Source organism: Amia ocellicauda, chromosome 5, assembly GCF_036373705.1.
Source record: "Amia ocellicauda isolate fAmiCal2 chromosome 5, fAmiCal2.hap1, whole genome shotgun sequence".
Classification (NCBI taxonomy): domain Eukaryota; kingdom Metazoa; phylum Chordata; class Actinopteri; order Amiiformes; family Amiidae; genus Amia; species Amia ocellicauda.
In genome coordinates this window covers 14125270-14151499 of record NC_089854.1, presented here as the reverse complement: position 1 = coordinate 14151499, position 26230 = coordinate 14125270, and the positions used below count along the sequence as shown (strand labels likewise).

Genomic DNA, 26230 nt, shown 5'->3' with positions numbered 1-26230 from the left:
GTCCCCACTTTGGAGATCTCACGGGTAGCTTATCTCTGAATGCAAGAATAGCCAAGGTAATACTTGCATTCATAAGATGCATGAAATGTATTGAATCTTTACACTCACTTCACACTATAGTCAGACATGTATGTATGTATTTGTACATATACTAATCTCTTTAAAACTATGTTTAGTCCTTTATGTCTAATAAAGCATGGCTCAGCTATGACACATTTGCTGGGAACTAGTTAGCTGATCTCAATGTTTGCTCTGCTGTAAAATAGGTTTTGAAGTTCCTGGTCTATGTTTATAATCACAATACTGTGATTAACATTGGACTTGAACTGTTTTTTGTGTGTTTTTTTGTTGTTGTTAATTGCCAGACAGATTTTGAATTCAGTCATGTGACATAATAGAAGGGAAAACTGCTGCCTTGGAGAATTTTTTGTGTCACCTTTAGATCCATCACACTGAACAGATAGGCTATGTAAAAAAACAAAAAAGAAAATGTCCACAACTATATCTCTCTCTCCCTACTAATGTATCCGCCTACCTATCAGTACATCTATGTGCAAGTTTCAGTCAATGCTCCGATCCATTGATCCAAGAATTGAGAGCTCAGAGAGAAAGGAGTTTTAGATGCAGTTGGGTACAGCATAAATGAAGGGTGGATCTGGTTAAAACATGCCCATTTCTGTTGTTTTTTTCTCCCATGATGCTGATGGACACACTGCTTTTTCCTACTGGACAGGAGTCAGCTCTGGCTCATGTGGAGCTGCCTACCACAGTGGAAACTGTAGAAGCTGCCATCAAAAAGCATAAAGACTTCACCACCACCATGGAGCTAAACCTACAGAGGATCAAGGCCGTGATCGAGGCTGGGGAGAGTCTCATCAGTCAGGGCAACATCTACTCTGAGCGCATCAGGGAGAGGATAGAGACCATTGCCAACAGGTGAGGGCACGCAAGGAGTATATCCTCCTGATTCTGATAGAATGAAATTGACAGGTAATTATTCCTAATGCTGATCGAAAAGACACTGTGCTGAGCATTGCAACTAAGTGCAAAGTTATTTAATTTTCAACTAAACTTGCTTATTTTGACTTTTTTTATTTTATTATGTACCTGAAGATTTCAGTTTATGCTGTTATGTTATAATAAAGGTTTCTAAATAAAGTAATAAAGTATATAGACCCATAGGATTCCACTGCAAAACTGATAAAGCCATATTAAAACCACTAAAAAATGCAAAAATCCTTTGGTACATTTACCATAGTAAACTTCCATAGGGTTCCAAATAAATAAATGCTTCTGGTCAGGACTATAATGTGGAGCAATGATTGATAGGCAGTTTGTTGATTAGACTTGATGGGATGATAAGGTAATTATAACAGAAATAAGCTTGAATATTTGTAGGGAAGACTGCATTCATTTTGATTCACGTGTGTTTGTTTGTATCCTGCGTTTGGTTTGTCTGTAGTCAGGTCAGGGAGTATTCATCATTAATGCTATGTTTGTGATGAGGTCTGTTCAAATTAGGTTCAGGGGAAAGGAAAGGAAAACAAACGACACATTTGAAAGACCTTGAGGTTCCTCACAGATCAGGCTAGCCTCCCCGATTAAGCTTTGAGCGTGAAATCGAATGTGATTGTGGGATACTGAAGCTTAACAGAACCTTCTACAGTGGATTAGCTCCACACATTATATTTGCCACATATTCTTTTCTATCTGTTTTTTGTTGTTCTCCTCTCCAATCCTAACCAGCACAGTGATCTCTGCATCTGTAATTAATTTGTAGAACGGGACAAGAGAAAATGCCTCGTCAATAAGAGTCATCTCTCTCCAGAGAGCCTAAACAAAAGACCCAGCTGCTCAAGAGCTTGCTGTTAATGAGGCTGCTGAGAGGCTGAGATTAGCACAGTTCTGTTGCAGGCAGGGCTGGGACAAGTGTGGAGCTTGTGTTGGCGGCATTTCAGTACATACCTTCTCCCATGCCAGTGCTATTCGCAGTCATGATCAAACACAAGACCTCTCCTGGGAAAACACCACATCTCAGTTTGAAGAGTTCATGCCCTGGATTGCCACTGCTGACCTCTCTCCCCCTGACAAAGAGACTCAGTTTAGAAACACTAGCCTTCTCAGTAGGGGGATAAGTGAAAGTAAACTCCTGCAATATTCACAAGCAAGGATGCACCATCCAACACACAGAAGATTATGTTTTAGAGCTTGTTGTGCACAGAGTTAATCTGCAGAAAACTGGAAAAACTGAAAGGTTCAGGAATCTGAAGGTTCCAGTGAAACATATATAGCTCTACCTTATCAATCAGGTTGATACATGTCCGAAACCTGTACAGTAGTTATGGCAGCAGTAAGCCAACAAGAAGAAGAGGTCTCAATGAACACAAGTGAAATACCAGATTCCAGAAGAAGTAGCTTATGCCATAAAGAGGATGGGAAATGGGAAAACACTTGCAGATGATAGCAGAGTAGAGATCCTGAAAGAAGGTGGTGAAGTAATTGAGAAAGTTCTTGCAAAACGTTAACAAAGTGTTTCAGAATTAAACCAGTCCCAATAAATTGTAAACAATGCTGTCTCCTTCACAATAAAGGAGACAGCGAAGATCTGAAGAACTATAGGCCAATTAGTCTACTTCTGATTGATTACAAAATGTGTACTGTAAAGGATGTTGAAAGGATGCTGATGCTATGCAAATGTTTGGCTGTATCAATCTATATATCAAACTGTTAATATATAAATATATATAATTAACTAATTGGGGATCCCCCTCCTTGCACAACAAGAAATAATTGAGTCTGTGCTGCTTTTTCTGTGGTATATTTATAGGAGCATGCCTTCATTTTTATTTATTTTGTATTGACTGTTGGTCCAGATGTTTCAAAGGAATTGTACCAGAAAGACTTCAAACCACCTAATCAGTAAGAGCTCATGTTTATGCTCAATATTGGTGTTTCTTATGGCACAAACACTTTTTGAATTGATACAAATTAAACAAATAATGAAAAAGGGCTCAAAGATAGAATGAAAAATCTTTAATATTATCAAGATGAAGAGGTTGTTCTGGCCTGATGAACTGCACCAATAATATTTTTTAATAACCGGAATTCACAATTCTCTTCTGACTCAGAGGGCTAATACATCTGAAAGAAGCAGTGATGATCAATAGCAAGCTCAATACATAACACCATTGCATAGTGGTTTTAAGCCATTTTGGATTTCACGAGCTGCAGAAGGCAAATATATATGTATGCTTTTTTAATATTACAATATTCACACCAGCCTCTCTGTATGGAATCTCGAAACAAGGAATGAAATTCACAGTACGTGGTGTTTAATCCATATATTTGTATACAGGAGGTGGCAGCTTGTTAAAAACTGAAATTGTTCGAACTGCATGGCAAGGGGGGTGGTCTAATTTCCATCCCTAATTACGTGATGTCCAAACAAAAAGTGTATCAACCCAAGTAGGCTGCATCTGTCTTCTTACCCATTACAGGAGCAAGCACAACCGAGAACTCGCTCAGGAGTGGCTGAACAAGCTCAGTGACCAGTGGGAGCTCCAGAGATTTTTGCAGGACTGCCATGAGGTAGGCTGCACTGGTTGGCACTTCTAACAGCATGATGTGAATTCTGATTGCTTTCCAGAGAGCTTCGATTGCAATGATACCCATCAGTATATTGAGGCGTCGCTGGCTATCTCTGCTGGAAATATAAACAAGCTTACAGTGGGAGGTTGTTGGAAGCGTGTGCAGACAAAGCAGTGCCCTGATATTTTTTTTTTTCCACCAAAAGCTTTTAAACAAAACGTATATTTCTCTCAAGAGCACGCTGTTCTTTGTGTGGATGATAATGCAGAGTGAGGTAAGAGTACTAGAAGCCCTCTAATGAGTGGAGCTATTACTGCTGGCCTTCTTTTCTTATGTCCATGCAATTTGGAATACAAACACGTTATGCAATGAATGATTCACAAAGAAGTGCACTCTTAATTGGCAGAATTAATCTGGTTCATTCTGCACCCTAATATTGACATAACAATATTGATATATAATATTGATGATCATGATGATGACAATAATTATAATATATAAACTTTTATGCTCACTTTCTACAGATAAAACTGGATCATGCTGAATATTACATTTTCTGTAAGGGGATTTATTCATGTGACTCTCACCACTGTCTCAAACTAATATTTTTTTTTCAGCATTATATAATTGTGTGTCTCTCGTTGGAAATTATGATTTGACTGAATGGGGGTGATCTGATGTAGCAAACGAGGATTAACTGATTCATAGAGCATGTTGGTGAATTTGAACATTTCATTGTCCATCTTCGCCCTTGAGGAAGACATTTGAGGGTTGATGATTTTCCTTTAATATTAAAAAAAAAAAAATGGATTAGCCTAAACAAGCAAATATAAACTACTGAACATTTTCATGACAAGGTTTGTTGAAGCTGCTGATGGGTCTTTCAAAATGTGTGACTGAGATCCTATTGGCAGGTAGACTAAATTTCTAAGCTATACGAGGCACAATAGGGGTTCTTAAGTATGACAGAGGGTAGATGCACATTTATTTTGGTCACATTGGCTGTATTATTCCTTCATTTATGTGTTCTATGACCTCTGGATTGGGTTTGAAGCTACAACCAGATGCAAACATCTTCTTGTCTCTTATCATGTGCTACTAGAGAGCCTGCTTATCAATTAGGGTTACCATTCTTTCACCAATTCTTTGAGCTCTGTGAAATGTCTCTGTTTTAAATTGCATCCTGTATTCTTGTTTTTACCCTTATTTTTAATACCCCCAAGCTTTATTTAGAGAATGCAAACGTTTCTCTGCTTTTAATCAATTATGTAATAGCTTTGCCTATTATTTATTAAACTTATATATATATATATAACTTTAACATGGGAACTGTTGTGATCTTTGATGTTATGTTGTGGCTTTTACATTAATTCAATTTTCCCCTTTTTTGTTTGATTTGAAATAATACATTTTCATCTATAGGTGTTCCACTTAAATGAAACTATGAAATGTTTAAGATAGGAATGTGACATTGGTTTGAATTATCAGTATTTGCTGAGTAACAATTGTTAGTTTCTTATCTAAGTATAGATCAAAACAGTGGACACTGCTTATAACCCTTGATGTACAAAACTGCTGTCACATTAAATATCTAGTTTTTCACTTTCTAAAATAAACATGCTTCACATTACTGTTAGGTTTGAACATATGTGTCCGTGTCATGCTTAACATTTATGTCCAATTCTTTATAGCCAAAACATTATATCCAGAATATTAATTTTACAAAATACAGAGAAATACTCATTTTACGGATATCTATGGTACCATGTAGGATACAATAGTTCCCATTATCAGGTTTGTATTGGATGCTTTTAGAAGATTGTAGTTGCTGTCCTCAGTGCTGGGTTGTATATAAATAACTGTAAATTAAATGAAATTACTAATATTAATACTAGTTTTAAAAATGAAAAAATGAGCAGCTGAAATGTCAATGAGCGATCAATTAAAAGTAATAAGACACAATTGTCTGACCTAAAATAATCTCTGTGTGGCAGAAGTAACACCTCATGGTGACTGCTATTTTGATGTATCAGTTTAAAGCAGCTCACAGGTTAAATTAACAAATTAAAACAACCAAACAAAATAAAATTGCTGAATGATTGTAGAAAGATAGACAGATATATACAGTGTATGTCTGTGTATATCCTGAAACAACCCTAATAGATTGATCTCTGAAGCTATACATTTCCTTTTGGAAAGAACCTTTTGTGGATGATCACACCTGGGGATACATAAAGTTTAGCCTAACTTTTGGTTTATGGTTATTTGATTCTCATTGTGCAGACCCTATACTTACCTTTGTACTGGAATGTCAAATTCAGTCACCTACTATGACAGACTTCATGATCTTCTATAGCAAAGAACATTGAAACAACAAATACTATATCCAAATGATATGAGCCAACAAACATACATAATGTTCAGCTTATATGTAGCACAATTTGATTCTGATTTCTCTTCAGCTCTTATGTTACAATTGGTTTCTGTGGATGTGTACAATTTTATTTTGGTTTGCAGTACACAGCTTGTGGTGTCTTTAATAAATGTGCTTGTGTTTGAGCATCACATTTCCTATACGAATGGTGTCTCCGTTGTCACGGAAACCCCCAATGTAATCCAAAAGTAGCTAGTGCATGCACACTGCAAAACGAATGTATATAATAACCATCACCTTTAAATATTTCAATACACTAATATTTCATGTGTAAAAGCTTATGAAGGGAGGAAATCATTAAGCATATTTAGTTATTTTACCATGGCACCCCAGCTGGTGTTGGTATCCTGGTTTTGGACAGATGATTTAGTAGGTATTTGATTATGCAGTGAGCATTTGGAATACATTTAATATCGATAGATACTAATTAAATTCTGAAGAAACCTAAAAGCAATGTTCATAAGGGCATAGACAGATCAAAATAAAACAGACTGTTATAGAAAATAAATAGGAATTTTACAGATTTTTTTTCCCTCAATTTAACCTGTTTTGTTCACCTGGCTGAAATGAAAACAAGCTGTCTCTCACTCTTTTTTGCGGGGGTGTGGTAGGGGGTTGGGGTGCAAGTGCCGACACAGCACTGGCAAAAACATTTTTATATCCAGACTAAAGTAACAAAATACTTGTTTCCCCACGGATTTTATAGCATGTTACATACACTCAAAGATGCATCAAAGATCTAAGATAGACAGAGGATCTTTGGATACATTTATACTTGGTTACATAGATATCAGTATATAGAGAATTTCCCTGTGTTTTATAATATTAATATTTCTGTTTGGCCGATGATTTGACCTAAATGTTAGGTATGACGTGGATGCATATGTTCAAACATAATGGCCATGAAAAGCTTTTTTTTTAATGACAATTAAAGTATCGTTCATCAATCTCTTTTGCATGTAAGTATTTGTTCTGCTTTTTGAATGGAACAACAAGGCTTGACCGGTTTCACTAGGAAAATAAACAAAGGTCATATGTTACTCAGTTTAACTGGGATGCACCATTGCTGCAGATATAAGTTGTTGAAGAAGAATGGATACATGGCGGGGATACTCAAAACATCAACAGCAGGATACTCAATTGGAATATCCTGCCTCCACTTCCTTTTCCACTTTTTTTGCAGTTGCTGATTTATTGATTTTGCATGGTTCAGTTTTCTGATTTTGCTTCTCCAAGCCAATCCAAATCTGACCTTGGTTAACCTCATTTTTACTTTATCATTTACCACATTACTAGTGGTAAATCTTACATCTTCGGTGATACCATGCAAACGTTTCAAGCTACACATTTTATTTAGTAATGATTTAATACTGGTCAAACTAATATTGCAGCAGTGGCCAATCGCATGCCTCAAGGAACCAATCACAGAAGGGCGAAAAATAGCTTGTAGGCCTCGTCCTAGCATTGCCATAGCTAGGAAATGTAGTATTCCCCCTGAAACCTGTATACTGCAAACATAATGCCTCAAAAGCATTCCTGCTTCAATTAGCAAGTTATGACAACGAAAATGCCTCTTTAGGCTTCAGGCTGCTTGTTTTCGAATACAACATTGATCCCCTTTTTGTTATTCGCTGTTTATTAAAATTGGTTCTACATTCTATTCCCAGGTTCCTAAGTTTCAAGTTCATATACACAGTGACAAAGGGATGGATATTTCTGTTAGTCAGAAAAGAGGAGAGAAAGAAAAAGCTACTGATTAATCTCAAAAAAGGAGAATGAAAAAAAAAATAGGTCAAGGTCCCTTTAACTAAAAACAGTGCTCTAATTCAGTCAGCATGTGTGGACCATGTGCTCCTTCCTTTCTGCTCTTATCTCATTCAGCTGTTTCTCTGTGCCTGTTTTTTTTTTTGCTTCTGCTCACAGTGCAGTAATTTCAAGTGCAGTGAATTGTCCCTGGTGACGCCCAGAGACTACGTAGATTCTCTCTCTCTCTCTCTCTCTCTCTCTCTCTCTCTCTCTCTCCCCCCTCCCTCTCTCTCTCTCACTCACTCACTCGCTCACACTGCTCAGGCACTGCAGTGGGAAACTGGGGCTTATTGCACACTGAGGAATCTGGCAGCAGCATCTCTGAAAGGCAGGACTGCAGTAAGCGACGATACAGAGTGCGCGCACGAGAGAGAGAGAGAGAGGGAGAGAGAGAAAGAGAGAAAGGGAGGAGAGAAGCAGGCAAAAATGGATATGGATCTCTGGCTGTCCTGAACGTCTCGTCGTCTCTGAATCTGATCTGGGCGATATTAGATTTTTAGGAGAAAGGGGGTGGCCACATTCACAGAGCTTCCTCCTCTTCCTCTCCTTTCCCAAACTCTCCCCCCCCCCACCACCTTCCATCACCATCGACAACTGCTGTCCAGCACCAGCATCAAGCTCCAGCCTCAGCAACACTACAACTCTATGGAGCACCTAAGGCACCTCTGATTTCAACAGCATCAAACCTCCCCCCCCCCCCACCACACAGACTCAGGGCCAGGAAAAGACAAACCATTTTTTTCCCTCTTACCGTGTATGCTGTATCGTTTTTACTAATTTGTTGTTATTTTATTGGGGGACTTGTTTATTTTTTCCCCTCCTTCCTTTGTGAGGCCAATATTGTTTTGGATTTTACTGGGCTTGGAAAAACACAGAAGAATCTTGGAGTCTTGGCTGTGTACACTTGCTCGACCAATTTTGCATTGTTTTGAATTATTTGCGTTCCTCGAGCTGGGATCTTCTCAAATGGCCTTTTTGGCATCAGCGCACCAGGACTGCAGGTGCGGTGACAAAGAGAGGCAAGGATGAGAGGACTGAGGTTATAAGTGGCTTTTGGAGTTCGTGCCTGGAGCTGAACAGGAAGAAGGTGGTGATCTACCTTTCTATTACAACAACAAAACGAATAGGGGGAGTGCAGGGGGTTTCAGATAATAAGTGTTTGTGTGCAGTGTTGGGGGGGGTGTATGTGTGTGGGAAGCGTGGGTGGTGTTGGGTTTTGGAGATAGGGGTGTTCTTCCTAGGAAGGGAAATCTGATTGGGGGAGAAACACACCAACAATCATAAAAGGGAACAACACTTTGGAATCCTTTCTCCCCATCTCCTCCATTCCTGCAGATCAACCTTCCAGAATGCCTCAGGACTCAAGCTCCCTCCTCCTTCCCCCACCTGACCGCTGTCTTTCTATTCCCTAGTTGGACGACTGGGTGGGTGAGAAGATGTTGATGGCTCGCGACACCTCTCGGGACGAGGCCCAGAAGCTGCACAAGAAATGGCTGAAGCACCAGGCCTTCATGGCTGAGCTGGCCCAAAATAAAGAGTGGCTGGAGAAGATCGAGAAGGTAGGCAGGAAAGATGGGAGGCCTGCTTCGTGGTGGGGTTGGAAGTTTTGCTGCTCTTTTTGTGTGTCTTTTGGGCTTAAAGAGCTCAGTACAGGACTTTGCTTGTGTCTGTGTGGGTTTGTTAGTTTATTGATTACAACTTTTTTGTCTTTTCTAATTGCTTGATTGTGGATTTCTTTTGAGAACTATAATGCCAAACAAAAGACTGGACATTATTTTAATATCTATAAGACTCAGGTTTAATATTACAGTGTTTTTCTTTGTAATGTTTTAGTTGAAACCCAGAACAGATATCAGTGATGGAGATACAATACGTTAAGGGTTATCTGATAAAACTTCCTGGTACTGATTCTGTACAGGTTTGTTTCTTTCTATTTATGTATCAAATGTGTGATTCTTTCCCTTTCTGATAATGTCATATGTTTACAAACTGACCCTGAGAGTGGTACTGTTTTTCTAAATTGCCACGTTATGCTTATGCTAGGGAAAGGGAAAATGTAGCAGGGGGACAATTTGCGAAAAGTATTGCTACTCCTGACGACTAATGCAGTAACAACAGAGATGTTATTTTACTAGCAGGTGTACCCGAGGAGTAGCCAATTTTTGTTTGGTTGAATTACAGTCTGTTATAATTTTTCTTACCTCTTTAAAATCCCTGGAACACCAGCTTTAGCCCAAACAGCAGTTAGATCTACATTAAGTTTGTTTTGGTCTTGAGTTATTTGGTTCTCATGATTGTTATGAATGTTTGGTCACAAAACCCAGGCTTTGTTAGGCAACGTATTTGGGGTGGGGGTAGTCAATTGTTTTCAGATGGAAAATATACCAGTTAACATGCTGAAATTCCCAGAGACCAAACCCCATCACCCTATCAATGACAGATTTTGTGAAGTAACTCCAGTCGACATTATTCTGGGAAAAGACAACAAACATAAACAAGCATGCAGCCTATGTTTTATAATTGGTGTTCAAATGCCAGTTTGAATTTGTTGCGTGTGAAACTTAAAAGGTATTAGAGCCTCTTTGATTGAATCCCAGAGTACTAGCTTGAGAGGATCTGCTTTATATCTAATAGAAATAACACTGGTCCTACTGATGAAAATAATAAGAATAGCAACTGTGCTGGTTTAGGGAACAGACTAACACACAAGCTTCAGCCTATGATTTGGATGGTGCCTTTATCTAAGTTGACCTACAAATGCTTAGGACTGTCAAAGACAAATGTGTTGTAAATACCTGGAAAACACAGTATGACATGGAAAATGAACAAGGTGCATGTTGCAATGAAAAAGTGAAGTAGTTTATGTAATGCAATATACCAGTTTATGGACTATGGGACATAATTTAACAGTACAGTAATTGAAATGCAAAAGAAATAGCATAGTATAGGTGTAATGGTATAACAGCAACGCAGAGGAATACAACAGTAATGCAAGCTGCAAGCCAGTTTACACCATATCCTGTAATTTGAGAGAGGCTATTAGTCGTCTCTTTGGAGACGGTGAAAAGATTCAGATTGGCCAAGTGATTCTGGCAGACCACAGATAATGATTTTACTTTGTGATTTAGAAATATTATGATTGTGGATTTCTGTGCCACTTTGTTCCTGCTTGTGATTTTTCAGCTCCATGTTGAACCCATTGTATTTGTTCACTTTCCCATAGTGCATCTGTTTGAAGTAAGAGAAAAGTGAGCAGCAGGAATACTCAATATATGCCAGGATGGTAGATATTTTTTAAAGAAAGGGTGATGGTGTAATATCCTTTATTTGCCCCATAACACTTTTTAATTTTTTTGTTTTGGTCTTTGTTTCTGTTCACGTGGAAATGTTATTTCTGTTCAGGCTTTTATTTGCTTTGCTTGCCCTGTGTGTCTCCATAATTTATTGGTTTCTTTTTGGCATTGCACCAGTATGCCTCAGTAAGACCTCATTCCCAAGCTTGATTTTGATGGGAAACAGAACAGGTGAATCCAGCTTGTTTAGGAGAAGACTCTAGTGATGATTGTTTTAAAAATACATATCGCAACCGAAATCACAATCGCTAGAGGGACACCATTTCTTCTCTTTAGTATTCAGCAACGACAACATGGTCTGTCATTGCTATATCACCATGGAAACCTGCAGACGGAGTGCGTCTTCACAGTCTGATGAGAGAATGCATACAATCTGTAATAGTTGGGCTATGATACAGTTAGAATAACCGTAATGCTGTAAAACAAACACATGGCTGGAACAAGGCCGATATTGATAATAGGAGTCTACAGTTATAATAGTTCAGCCGGCCTGCATGTTGGTTATAATAAAATAAAGATCTTCTGTTGCTTCCAACCAATTGTCTGGTCTTTGCAAAGCTAGGATTAACATAAAATGGTGTTTGTAATCATAGTTAATAGAAATGTTAACAGCAATTAAATTAGTAATGGTATTATTATTATTATTATTATTATTATTATTATTATTATTATTATTATTATTATTATTATTATTATTATTATTCATTTATTTTAATAGTTTTCTTGATTGAGATTAATGTTTATCCATTTCAATTATGAGACACTTTTACCTATTTGACTAGTATTGTCCAATTGATTGAGTGTGTTAGATTAGATTAGGAGAACGGATCAAATGTGAAAAGAGTTGTTAAATTACACTTGTTTCTAAAATGTAAAGTACTGTTTGAGATTCCATGTTCAAATATCCACATTTTCAGGCAGTATTGCCCATTCCTTTTCCACCTAACGGGTGGATTGGGTAGGAAGTGTGGAAGGAAACTCATCTGCAAAAGCCCACAAACTTTTGATGAGAGGTTAGGGTTCTGCCAGACACAGAAGCGGGTCTCATGTTGTGTGATTTCTTTATATGATGTAACTTGTAATGGCTTGTCTAGAAATGTGAAATAAAGTTGTACTGAAGACAATAACTTGTCTATTTCTCAGCTGGGAGGGCATAGTGTCTTGGCTTTATAGGATGTTGCAATGGTCTGCTACTGGGCCCTAGTGACAGTTTAAAAATTAAAATGGTAAATCACTGTATTTGCCTGGATTTCATTGCACTTATAGCTTCACTATAGATTACATTTCATTTAATGTACAAATACACTGGAATTAAGTTTGAAAAGGAAAACACACAAGGTAAACATCTACAACTACAATTCTTACTGGGATAAAGAAGAAGCCATTAAGAGTCACATTTTTCCTTCCACTGTCCAACCCAGACAACATAGAATATGAAAACATACTCTTTGCAGGCTGCAATCTCCGAAGGATTTTCCCCTCTTGTCTCAACAATCATGTCTCTTACACCCCAAAGCAACTAAACTGGCGTGACTTATCTCTGGGCCCATTTTTTCCAAGCTCTTTGTGTCAGATTCCTGCATCAGACGTCTTACAACAGGTTAAACAAAGCTACCCAGAGACTAATAGGATCTTGCTCGAATCGGCCATTGCCTCACCTTTGTTTTGGTGCAGACTCTCTTGTCTTCTATTTCAGTAGGACTAAAAAGAAAAAAAATGATATGGATTTCTGTGGCTTAATTTAAGGAGATTGCCTCCCCCACTCTAGTGAAATTTATTACAGTGTTAAAGGTTAAGTACCGGGCTATCCTATTCAGTTCTCACTGGGCTGCATAATAAGGTCTGGTCTTAAGGTTGAGTCTCTGCCATAAACAATGGCATCCATGATGGGGTAGAAGAATAAGGTCACAGTCAGATTGCTTTTTTCTTTTTTTTCTAACTGCTCAGATGCTTTTTTGCCAATTTCTTCTTTATTTATTTTCACTAAAAGGTATTCAACTGGGTTCAGCTTTGCTTCAGCACATCTTCCTGAAGGAGTTAAAACCCATGCTAAAGCAAAATTTGTAATAAATCTGTGAATATTGGATTTTACGGGGGCCTGGTGTCATTCCGCCTGGAGCTTGACAGTTGGTTTAAGTTGGAAAAGATGAAAGAGTTGTCAGAAGTACTTGTCACCAAGTTGTGCTGTGGATTGCATTGTTGGGTATTTGAAGATATGGAAAAGTAATGAAGCACAGAAAGACTGGAATCAGCATGTTAAAAGAAGGGCTAAACAAGGCCGTACATCTCACCCAATTGTCTGTCAAAGACTACACACAAAATGTAATTGGATATCAATCACAGACTTGTCTTTGTTTGTTCGGACTGGAAGAAGGCTTTCCTGTTATACTGTACTGCTCTGTTAATGCTGAGATTTAATGCAGGATAAATCGTATAGTTACAGTTAGGCCTAAGTTGTACTGTAGTGGTAATAGTGTGACTATTAGTGCATTAGCATTAAGTTTACAGTTCAGACTACACTTTGACTTTGGGTGGGTCAAGGGTTATGGTTTTGGACTCAGTTATGGTGAGATTTAGAGATACTGGTAAAGTAGGACTGGTTGTATGGTTATATTTTTGTTGTTTTTAAACTAATGGTTTGATTTGAATCAACAGAATTGTGCACTTAAATTAAGATTAGGGTTTTCCCAAAGTAAATGGTCATAATAAGTTTATAAAATGGTAGTTTTAGGGTGGACATGCCGATTGTGTGTGATGTTATAATTCAGTAACGCAAATGTAATTGTCCTTTACAGTTTGCAGTATGATCAAGTTTGTAATCCGTGTGCCCCTGCAATGCATTATGGAAGTTCAGAATTGAAACATTGCCTACTTGTTATCCTTGTATTAACGTTTGCTTTGAATGTCAAAAAACTAAACAAACGGCAAAATGACAAAAAACTAAAGCAAAAGATTTCACTGAAAATATAATAATTTCAGATTGCTAGTGGGTGAGCTCGCAAAACCATTATAGCTGTGAAAAAATCCAGAGCACATTTTACCAGAGTTAGAAAAGAAAGATTAATCCCCTTAATATAGCTAGCTAAAGTCAGTGCATCTCCAGAATCCACTGGAATCATGAACTGGAAAAAAAAACAAATAGGAAATCAGTCTAGTTGAAGAAATGGATTAGATCAGTGAAGTCATAGAATGTAAAATCTGGGAAAGAAACCCTCAGAGTTTCAATCAGTTCTAGAAGTCAATTCCTGCCCTGTGTCCTTCCAGAAGGTATCTCCTTTACCTGTTCCTTGTGTCTGAAGGGCTTGCGACTGCTTGCTCCTGTATTAACAATTAGACAGCCATAGATCGCCCAAGCTGACCTTGCTGGAAGCCCTGCAAACAGCTGACGGATCAAATTCTCCTCTGTAGCACAGCCTGAAGACCCAGAGAATGGGCAGTTTGTGCGCATGTCCTTGGATTTTTTTTTACGCAGAGTGACTGCATGCAGGCATTTTGGTCACCGCTTTTAGGTCTTAGGTGAGAAGCTGTGTAGTTCACAGCACATCATGGTTTCAAACACCCATGGTTCCACTTTTGTCTTTTACACTTTACACCATAGCCAGACTTGATAAGCCAGTTTTGTCTGAGAAGATTGATGGTGATGGGGTTTTGAAGTCACTCTTTTTTTATAGGGATCAATTAGGTGACTAAAGACCAGCTTTAATGACTTTTGCAATGCAAAGTCTCGATAACACAGGGAGGAACACAGATGTCAAAAATGCCTGCTTCATATATATTTTTTATTTTGTTTTAAGTTGTTAACAAGCATTTATGATTACCTTTGAAAATTGCCGCTTTCTTATCGAATCTGTGTCTTTATTTTGTTTGATCGAATAAAGATGAAACTCTTCATGTCCTGCTTTCATAACCTTAGAAAGAGTGGAAATTTGCAAGATTGAAAGTGAGGAGTGTATTATACACCTGGATGCTTATTTACTTTTTTTTGTGTGTCTCCCAATACTAATTGATAAAACTGCGTTAAATCCATAATAATTTCAAATAGGCATTCATATCACAACCCAATATTCACCAGTTCACAAAATGGTGAATGACATTCGTTAATCGGAAACAATATAATTGTATTTATTTTATTATTATTTTTGTGTAGTTTTAACAGCAGATTTGTGAGACTGTGGGGTATAAATGTCCATCGGAATTTGATTACAGAGCAGGATGTTCATGAATAAAAGTAGGCATTTCTGAAAAGGGATAAGATGGAATTTGTCAGACTGATAAAAGGTGCTGGTATTGATGGTAGGGAATCATACATTATGAGAGGGAAATCTATATACACACATGGCTATTCAAAAATCACTGCAAGGTCAGGTCACTGGCTGAAAATTGTGCAGCAGCAAGAGAACATAAAGTGCTTGGTTCCCTTTTATTTTTCCGGTATGTGATATGTAATATTTGTGATATAGTTATATATTTTTTTACATTGATTAAAATCAATCTGACTTTTTTAGTGAGATGAAAAGAGACTTCCCTTATTTGATCAACATCTGGGTGCTTTACTGAGGTTTCCAGTTCAATTTATCAACCAATGTAACAAATACATGTTAATAATTTATTCATATTTAAATCTGCACTGTTCTTTATGACCTACTGCTACAGTGGGTGAGTGGAGCATTTTATTTTTTAAAGAGCAGAAAAAGCTAATCTACAGGAAGTAGAATCAGTTGTCTGTCCTATTAGAAATGCACAGCAATTGTCTAAAGAAACCTAGGGTCTTCTTTGCCCATTAGCCCATCACTCAGGGTCAGTTAATGAGTTCAGACTTCCTAAATGCTTGTTTTTGTGGATTTTTTTGGTTGCCATTTTTTACAGTCCCTTTGCGCTCTCCTGTACTGGAATTTGTCATTTCCTTTTAGCTCCCTACACTCTTGGAGTGATCTAACTCTGAGCGGCTCAGTTATTTAGCACACTCGGGTTGTACTCTATGAGAGAGACTGCCTTGTGATCCTTAACCAATTCCATTGTCATTTCAATCTCCAGTCCATAGACTCCAGTTGAAGGTAATTATTGAAGCCATTAATTTCTAAACACAGGGCAGGGTGACAGATGACTATTAATTTAAACAATGACTAATTTGCAGGCTTAATACATACAATACTTATTAAAATGGTGCACCACAATACTGTTTAACATTATATGTATGTTTTGTTTTTTAATTCCATCCTGCCATGAGCTCCTAAATTGCCAGAAATGACCATTGGCTTTTACCTGCAGTTTTGCCTGATTTGGTTTTGTGACACACCTTCCTAGGCATTTCCAAGGTTTGCAGCACATCCTTTCAAATCTAATTCCTGGTAAACCTTACACTGTATTTAAATATGCAGTCCAGACTTTGGTGCAACACTGATTCTTAAACACAGTATGCTGCCCTTGGGAAGTTATTTTGGCGGTGTACGTTTTTTTGGTTGTGGTTTTTGCCCGTGTTGTATGATGTAATGGGAGTTAAAAAACTAGCACTGATTTCAAGCCCATTGATGTGTAATGGATTCAACGCTCCCTCTCTGTACCATCTGCAATGTCCCACTACGCTCCCCCTCCCCCACCCCCCGCCTGACAGCTGTGTTACGGTGACCGAAGATATGGCTCAAACGGATCATGCGCTGTTTGGTGCAATTATTTTTTTTCTTTCCCCCATTGCCCGCAAAACAAGGTCCCAGCTTTTTTTTTCGCAACTTTGACGAGCAGTAGTGGTGCCTTGTGCTCCTGTTTCTGCTGGCTCTGCAATCTGGAAGAACAGCAGCAGAAGTCAGGCAGTCAGGCAGGAAAACTCTCACCAAGGGGGAGGAATGCAGATAGCGCATTACATAAGCTCAGGATTGCTCTTTCTCTTATTTTTATTACCGTTTCACCTCTGTGTGATCAGAGAGCATTCATTCATTTTTTTTCCCCTCCCCGATGCCGATGACTCATTCTTCACCCAACCCCTTTCTTGGCAGTAAAGATCCACTGTGTTAATACGTGTTGTCGCACACTTATTTATTTCCTTTCACAATCTGCCACACCAGTGCACAGTCATCCACAAACAGCCTGCTATGAAAACCATAACCCTCATTTTCCTATTAGTAGGCAACTGCCCAAAATGTGATCCAGTTGATTAAAAACTAATTTTGTCCTGTTCACAGATAGCAAGAGAGGAATTCTGTAGCATGACAGCCAATAGGCAGTAATGAAAACCTTTCTGCTTATTCAGGGGGGAGGGTAGGCGGGGATTTGAAAGGATTGTGTGTGGGTGCTGAAAAAGTGTTGGATGTAGCATGAAAAAAAAAAAAAAATCTAAGAAAATATTTTGTGCCAGTGTAAGAAAATGTTTTTCAATAGCAAATAAAGCACTGTAATAATAATAATAATGCTAATGATACTGATAATAATAATAATAGTTTTCATATTTGTAGTCTTGAAATATGCATCACACACAAATAAACACAAAATACAAAGATGTCTAAGGTGTCTACATATTGTATTTACATTAGCTTGATTTCAGAAGATGTGGTTTGTGACACAAGAGACAATATGGAAGGAGTTACTGTCCTTTTATCCCCATTGAGATTGAACAAATTCATTCTAGAGGGTGGGGGCGAAAGGCTGATGAAACTGCCTTCATCATGGGGGAGGGGGGTGTTCAGACCGGGGGGAAGGTGGTTGGGGCGGGAGCTATGGCATAATCTGAGCTTTGGGTGACATTTAATTGTGGTCTAGAGCAATGAATATTAAAATGACGGAATACCTGTGTAATGACCCCTTTGATCAAGGACACGGTCACCCTACTGTGAAGAGTGCACAACTGGTGAGGAGAGGAGGGGATTTGGAGAGGGAGAGCAAAAAAAAAAATTCTACGGGAATTGTGCATTTCTAAAAAATATAGCCAAATAAAAATTGGTGTACTCTAGTAATAATTACATGAATATGTGTAGAAATTGTGACATTTTTATGTGTCAATTTATGAATTATACAAGACCATTCTAGTGACTGGCAGAATGTGTTCCTATTACTTCTTCTTGAGTGGCCCAGGACTGACGAAGGCTACTGTGCCTCTGGGCTTGTATAACAGGTTTGATTATGGTAACCCTTGGAAGAAAAGTGCTGCAGAACTGAATGCATTAAAATGAATGTTATCATACAGATAATCTTGTATATCAATAAATAAGTATATTATACTTCTGATGTTTTGATATACATATCATATGATTTGCAATGAAGTGCAATAAAGTGTTATTACAAACACCTGTAATCAAATCACATCTGTAATATGAAAATGGAGATAGGCACTGTTTTGCATTCTTGTGTTAAAACTGGTATTACTAGTTTGTTTACTAAGAAGAATGGCATAAGAGGGACATTCAACATTAAAGTATATAGAGCAGTAATCCTAACTAGATTCTGTCTGCTTTCTCTTAACCTGTCCTGGTGAAGACAAAATGTCACCATTGCTCTTTCTTAGGTAGCAGGGATTTTACTTTGTTTCACAGTATCATGATACATTTAGCCCTCATAACCTATTTGTTCTGCACAGTATGAAGTCATCAAGTTAGAATGAACAACCGCTTACAAGCTCTACAAAGTGTGTGACTCCAAGCTCTGCCCGTAGACTGAATTTGGGAAATACTGTTTATATATACACTCACCTAAAGGATTATTAGGAACACCATACTAATACTGTGTTTGACCCCCTTTCGCCTTCAGAACTGCCTTAATTCTACGTGGCATTGATTCAACAAGGTGCTGAAAGCATTCTTAAGAAATGTTGGCCCATATTGATAGGATAGCATCTTGCAGTTGATGGAGATTTGTGGGATGCACATCCAGGGCACGAAGCTCCCGTTCCACCACATCCCAAAGATGCTCTATTGGGTTGAGATCCGGTGACTGTGGGGGCCAGTTTAGTACAGTGAACTCATTGTCATGTTCAAGAAACCAATTTGAAATGATTCGACCTTTGTGACATGGTGCATTATCCTGCTGGATGTAGCCATCAGAGGATGGGTACATGGTGGTCATGAAGGGATGGACATGGTCAGAAACAATGCTCAGGTAGGCTGTGGCATTTAAACGATGCCCAATTGGCACTAAGGGGCCTAATGTGTGCCAAGAAAACATCCCCCACACCATTACACCACCACCACCAGCCTGCACAGTGGTAACAAGGCATGATGGATCCATGTTCTCATTCTGTTTACGCCAAATTCTGACTCTACCATCTGAATGTCTCAACAGAAATCGAGACTCATCAGACCAGGCAACATTTTTCCAGTCTTCAACTGTCCAATGTTGGTGAGCTTGTTCAAATTGTAGCCTCTTTTTCCTATTTGTAGTGGAGATGAGTGGTACCCGGTGGGGTCTTCTGCTGTTGTAGCCCATCCGCCTCAAGGTTGTACGTGTTGTGGCTTCACAAATGCTTTGCTGCATACCTCGGTTGTAACGAGTGGTTATTTCAGTCAAAGTTGCTCTTCTATCAGCTTGAATCAGTCGGCCCATTCTCCTCTGACCTCTAGCATCAACAAGGCATTTTCGCCCACAGGACTGCCGCATACTGGATGTTTTTCCCTTTTCACACCATTCTTTGTAAACCCTAGAAATGGTTGTGCGTGAAAATCCCAGTAACTGAGCAGATTGTGAAATACTCAAACCGGCCCGTCTGGCACCAACAACCATGCCACGCTCAAAATTACTTAAATCACCTTTCTTTCCCATTTTCCATCAGTTTAGAGTTCAGGAGATTGTCTTGACCAGGACCACACCCCTAAATGCATTGAAGCAACTGCCATGTGATTGGTTGGTTAGATAATTGCATTAATGAGAAATTGAACAGGTGTTCCTAATAATCATTTAGGTGAGTGTATATATATATATATTACCGTTTTATGATGTAGCCCAGCTATAGCCCTGCAGTCCTGGATTTGTCTCAGAAATAGCTGTCATAAATAATATCTCCTCATCCTCACAGTATTAATGCATAAGGGCATGCATTCTGTTTCAAGATGCTGGAAAACTGCCATGGCTCTGAGAGACTGGATTGAGAGAACAAAGGCTTGTATTTAATCCTCTAGGAGTCTTAGGGCTTCATTCTCACCCATTGTACTCTAGGGGTGGTCCATCAATCCCCTGTGATTATTGAACCTTCACTCCTATATTTTTCCTACAGAGACAATGTGAAAAATTATGTATTTTTAATGACAATTCATTGTTTTCAAATACAGACACCCTGAACGATCAAGGTGGGGTTTTGCTCTACATTCTGAAATGGGTGAACACAAAATTAGGAAAAACCAGCAGTGTGCATTTATGAATGTTGATCATCCTGTTTTGATTCAATATCCGTAACAATTGTCACTTTACAATTTCTCTTTTCCTTACCATATTACTTCCTTAGCTACAAATAATTTAAATCACAATTAAATCACAGGCAGATCAAACCTACATCTCTCTGTACAGAGCCCCCCATTGCCCCCCTCAACCCTGTTCCAGTCAAAAAAACATACGCTTTGAGATTTGAATTTCAAAGAAACCACTATATTGCTGCCTTGCCCTGATACTACCTGCAAACAACTTCTAGATACAAACAGATATTACCTTGCTCTATTGGTCTCTATTCTACTAACCCACATTCCCCCCCCACCCCCCCCCCTCTCTCTTGACAGGAGGGTCAGCAACTGATACAGGAGAAACCAGAGTTGGGCTCCATTGTGAGGCGGAAGCTGGAGGAGATCCGAGAGTGTTGGTTGGAGCTGGAGAGCACCACGCAGGCCAAAGCTCGGCAACTCTTTGAGTCCAATAAGGCTGAGTTGTTGGTCCAGAGTTACAGCAGCTTGGATCAACAGCTGTCTCAGCTGGAGGGCCACCTATCCCATGTGGATCAAGGCAGAGATCTAACCAGCGTTAACAAACAACTCAAGAAGCTCCAGGTCTTTTCCCTTTTATCTCGCCATTGGCTGTGTGATTTTATTCGTACATGGTTTTACGTTTGGTCCCAACAGAACACAATCCCGCTGTATTGGACCGAGCAGCTTTGAGATGGGGAGAATATTAATTTGACACACACATCAAGCGTTAATCATGTTTGCTGAGAACCCCCATCCCAACAACAAAGATATCCAGAGAAAACCTAACTCATTTGATCCTCTTTCACAGGACTCTTGCTGTGGGAGTGATTGATCACAGCGAGAGACCTTGAGATTTCCGAGGCATTCATTCTTATTCTTCCATTGTCCATTAAAGTAGAGCATTTTTAATTTGAAAGAATCATTTAATGTACACCTAATTTTAAAATTCCACGTTAAGTTGGCCAACCATGAGATTTAGTTCAAATTGGACTTCCGCCAGTGAGGCAGGAGGCAATGAAATCAAGGAAGCTTGATTTAACACCTCCGTTTTCTGTAGTGGAGACGTTTGATTTATATACCGTACTGTAGGAATGCCAAAGCTTGCTTGCGAGAATAGCTCTTTGCCAGGCACAGGTTGTTTTGGTCTTCTGCACAGCGTGGACATGCACAGTATGTTCTGTCCTACATCCAGTGAGATCTGGCAAAGGATCTTGTCCTTTTGCCTTCGCAGGTCTGCGTCAGAGCCGTTTGCCTTATTTTTTGTTTCTTTGCCTCAGTCAGATTTTCATTTCATGCATTTTTCATTCTCCTTTTTGACAGCATGCTGGTGCTATGAACTGCTTTGAGTTCCTTTTGCAGCCTCGCAATGTGGTTTGTATCAATGCCACCCAGCCACCTTCATGAGGGGTACAGTAGCCTTTTAATTTCATTCCATTCGCTGTCTCTCGCCATACATTTTTGTTTGGGTTTCCAACCACTTTTCATTCCCACCTTTCCTCCTCCTACTCTCTATATTTATTTTCTTTTTCTTTGCTAACACTGTATGATCAGTAATTGAATTGTGATTACTGTGTGCATCTTTCTTCCTTTGAAATCCATATTGAGTCAGTGTTTCCACCAAGCAGGTTTGCAATGAAGTTGCCACTCTGTACAAGGGACTGCGTCAACTCTGAATTACATATTAATTAAATATGGACTATAAGGGAATAAAGGAATTTTAAGGTCTGCACATTATTTTTATATTCCCTTGGGCTTATCTTTATTTGTTTGTATTTTCCACACTTTCTGTCCATCCCTCTGTCTGTCTCTTCAGTCTTCATTCTGCTATTCTTGCACATTGGCTTGCTCCTGATTAATTGTTTTGACAGAGATAAAGGACCCAGGAAAACCAACAAAGCAGGTCATTTTCAAGCATTCTTTAGTTTAACCTTTATAGTTATAGTTTAAGTTATATATAAATAAGCACAGAGCATTCAGTTATTCGATACTGCTGTAAAATTATAGAACAATATGCAGTCTTGAAAATGATTGCTGAACAACTTCCAGACATTTTAAAATTCCTAAATTAATCCGGAATTTAATCCAATTCATTCACATTGGTTTAATCACCTTCACTCCGTAACAGTGCTACTGTACCTCTGGACTTCCATTCCATTCTATTTTACAGTGTTACTGATTAATTCATCCAAGCGAATCCTTTTACTCATCTATTTGACTGATTCATTTTTTCAGTTTTTGGAAAAGTAAAGGAATTTTCTCTGAAATGACAAAGAAGAAGGAGGGGGGAATTAGTGTCATTGCAAATGTAGACTCACACTTGCCCTGGCGGTCTTTCTCTCTCTCTCTCTCTCTCTGTCTTTTGCCCTCTTCCTGTTTTCTAGAGTATGGAGAGTCAAATGGAGGAGTGGTACAAGGAAGTGGGGGACTTGCAGGTACAAGCAGCCTCCATCCCCCAGCAGGGTGTGATCAGGGAAAGTGTGACTGATAAGCAGAACATGGTGGAGACACGGATTGTGCGCCTCATCGAACCTCTAAAAGAGAGGCGACGCATCCTGCTGGCATCTAAGGAGGTGCATCAAGTCAGCCGAGACCTGGAGGATGAAATTGTGAGTCCCTTATTTTATGTCTGCTTTGGGGAGAAAGCTGCTGGCCATCGAGACCTTAATGATGATTATGTGAAAAACAATTTCAGTGGTGTGCTTTTCAGGGTAGTGCACTTATTAGTATGCACTGTTTCAAGCTGACTCTATGTGACAGAGCTCAGCGCATAAAGGAGTGTCTATGAAATGAAAACTGACTGATTTTTCTTTCTTTATGGCATCTCTGCTCCTTAAGATGTTGACCCCTCTGCCTTTCCAGTTTGTTTTAATTTGTGTTGAAGATTATTTGATTGATCCTGTCTTGATGGTTGTGCAGATCTGGGTTCAAGAGAGACTCCCAATGGCCACTTCTAAAGAACATGGAAGCAGCCTTCAAGCAGTGCAACAACTCATGAAGAAGAACCAGGCAAGTGACTCACAAGATATCCCTACTACCAGCATGATCAAGCAGAAAACGAAAGCCCAGTTTTTGTTTAAGTTTTAAGGTGCCATCAAAAATATTAGGATAGTCTGATTTATGAAGATGAAAATTCACGCATTTCATTTGGTGGATACATAAATGTTTGTTTATTGGTTTCCTGGGTTTGTGTTTTCTGAGGCTTCATAAAAACAAAACAATTTTCTGTGATAAAGTATTGAACAAATATAGCCGGATACTTTGTATGCTTAGAACCAGTAATTTTGAAAGTGTGGTTTAATTTCATTTGGCAACAGAGCTTACAGAGTCATCCTGAGAATATCAGTCCTTCCCATCGAGCATCTTTGGGTGTCTTGTATGTGGTGTTCTGCGTACCTTCAGCTTGTTTCTCTTCCTGTGGTATTCTCAGAGTCTACAGCGTGAGCTTCAGGGTCATCGGGCACGAATGGAGGACGTGTTGGACCGAGCGGGCCTCATTGCCTCCATCCGTAGCCCAGAGGCCGATTGTGTCCGGGCCAGCCTGGACCATCTACGGCACCTGTGGGAGACTCTGCGATTGGAGACCGAGCGGCGTCAGCTCACCCTGGATGCCATGTACCAGGCCCAGCAATACTACTTTGATGTGGCTGAGGTGGAGGCCTGGCTCAGCGAGCAGGAGCTTCACATGATGAATGAAGAGAAAGGCAAGGTAGGAGGTGGATTTGGGGGGGTAGGGTCTTGACTGCTCTCCGGTTGCGTTGGGTATAAACATGCATACTTTGAAACAATGCTGAGGGTTGCAACGTTTAGCTGAAAGAACTTCACAGATTTTGATTGCATCCAAGTGTTTGCATCAGATTGCTTTAAATAGGCTGATTTGGGGAGTGAATTGTTGGTCAGACTGTGTCTTTTTGTTCCAGGATGAAGGCAACACCCTCCAGCTACTCAAGAAGCACCTGATAGTGGAACAGACCATCGAGGACTACGCTGAGACCATAGGCCTCCTGTCCCAGCAGTGTCGGCAGCTGCTAGAGCTTGGCCATCCAGACAGGTTTCCATTTAAAAATTGTGTTTAAGCATAGACATTGATACTACAGAATGATACTAGCCTATGAAAAGCTAGAAAACTGCAAACCATAAACAAAAAAACCTAGGGCTTCTATTCTAACTCTCGTCCATTTGTCTGTTGGTGAAAGCGAGCAGATCAGCAAAAGGCAGTCCCAGATCGACCGGCTCTACGTGTCTCTGAAGGACCTGGTGGAGGAACGCAAGTCCAAGCTCGAGCAGCAGTACTGGCTGTACCAGCTCAACCGGGAAGTGGACGAGTTGGAGCAGTGGATCGCTGAGAGGGAGGTGGTGGCTGGGTCCCCTGAGCTGGGGCAGGATTTTGAGCATGTTTCGGTGAGCATATAGCTGGGGACAGCAATTGATTATCTTTGGATGGCTTGCAACAGGGGTGCCCAATCCTGGTCCTGGAGAACCAAAGGGTATTAAAACCCTTAATATGTTTATTGATTATTTGATTACACAGTTTGAACTAGATACAGTGGATATTTATCCTACTAAAATAGATGTAAATATATATATGTTAAATTTGTCTTTGGATAATATTACATTTGTATTTACTATATACAAAAGGTGACAGAGCTTGGTTCTGGAGAGCAAGTATCATCCTGATCCTAAATCCATCCAATTTTCTGCTGGACCTTTAGACCATTCAAGTAAAACTGACTTGCTTTATAGGAACTGACCTGAAGTGAAGATTCATACCTTTCACATTCTTTAGGAAAGGAGAAAGATGAGAGGGAGAGGACATTGTGCCATGTTCCCAATGGGAGACTTGATCAGGCATGACATCTAATAAGTGAATTGCAATCATGCATGTTACAGAAGCTACTTGGCAAAGATAGAAGGTATTTGGAAAAGGAAAGAGAAGGGAGCTATTTATGTCTGTTGTCATCTGCTACTCAGTAGAGGCATTACTTTTATTTGGTTGAGTGACTCAGCAGGGAATCGTATGGCCTGCACTCTTCCATAATAAAGTCAGGCCTAAATAACACCATGCCATTTCCATTGCTGGTACCTTAGGAGTTCCTGACTAAACGACTTGGCCATGCCATGTAGTTGTAAAGCTCGAAAGGCCTGATGACTGATAAACAAAGGACTTGACTGATCTAGGAGAGGCTTAGATTTTTTTTTTCTATAGCAGCCGTGAGGCACCTCCAGGGGAAGGGTGTGAAAGAGGAATGGGGGGCGGCCTGAATATAATCTTTTTGGGATTTTAATGAGGAAAGGGGTTAAGAAATGGAAGAGCAGATGAATCCTGCTGCTTATTAATGAGGCGCTGTCGATGCATGCAGTGGTCCATAGGGAAACGCTGGCCTTGGGCATTTAAGACAGTACCTTTTCCTATAGGGCCCTCCCAAAGGAGCTGAAAGGCCTTAGAGGGGATTAACCACGTTCCTAATTTCTTTTCTCCTTTCGTCAGTGAATGTGAAATCTTACAGGAATGCCAGCTCTCCCTCAAATGACTGGCTTAACTGAGGCAATGAAGTTGCAAAAGAGCATGTATGTTTTTTGATTTGTGAAGGGACAAATCATTTATCCGGGTTAGTGGAGCAGACTTGCAGATCCCTGGTGCACTAACACAGACTAGACACCCCATCCCAGAGCCTAAATAG

General features: G+C 39.4%; 1 protein-coding gene across 1 annotated transcript in view; it reads left to right on the top strand.

Annotated features, from left to right (window-relative positions):
- Positions 1–26230, top strand: part of sptbn4b (spectrin, beta, non-erythrocytic 4b) — a 50705-nt gene that overhangs the window by 15686 nt on the left and 8789 nt on the right. The window contains exons 16-24 of the mRNA XM_066703944.1: positions 734–936; positions 3498–3588; positions 9241–9387; positions 20871–21134; positions 22934–23158; positions 23469–23558; positions 23980–24258; positions 24470–24600; positions 24746–24950. Of these exons, the coding sequence (XP_066560041.1) occupies positions 734–936; positions 3498–3588; positions 9241–9387; positions 20871–21134; positions 22934–23158; positions 23469–23558; positions 23980–24258; positions 24470–24600; positions 24746–24950 (1635 nt within the window). The remainder of the gene's footprint in view (positions 1–733; positions 937–3497; positions 3589–9240; positions 9388–20870; positions 21135–22933; positions 23159–23468; positions 23559–23979; positions 24259–24469; positions 24601–24745; positions 24951–26230) is intronic.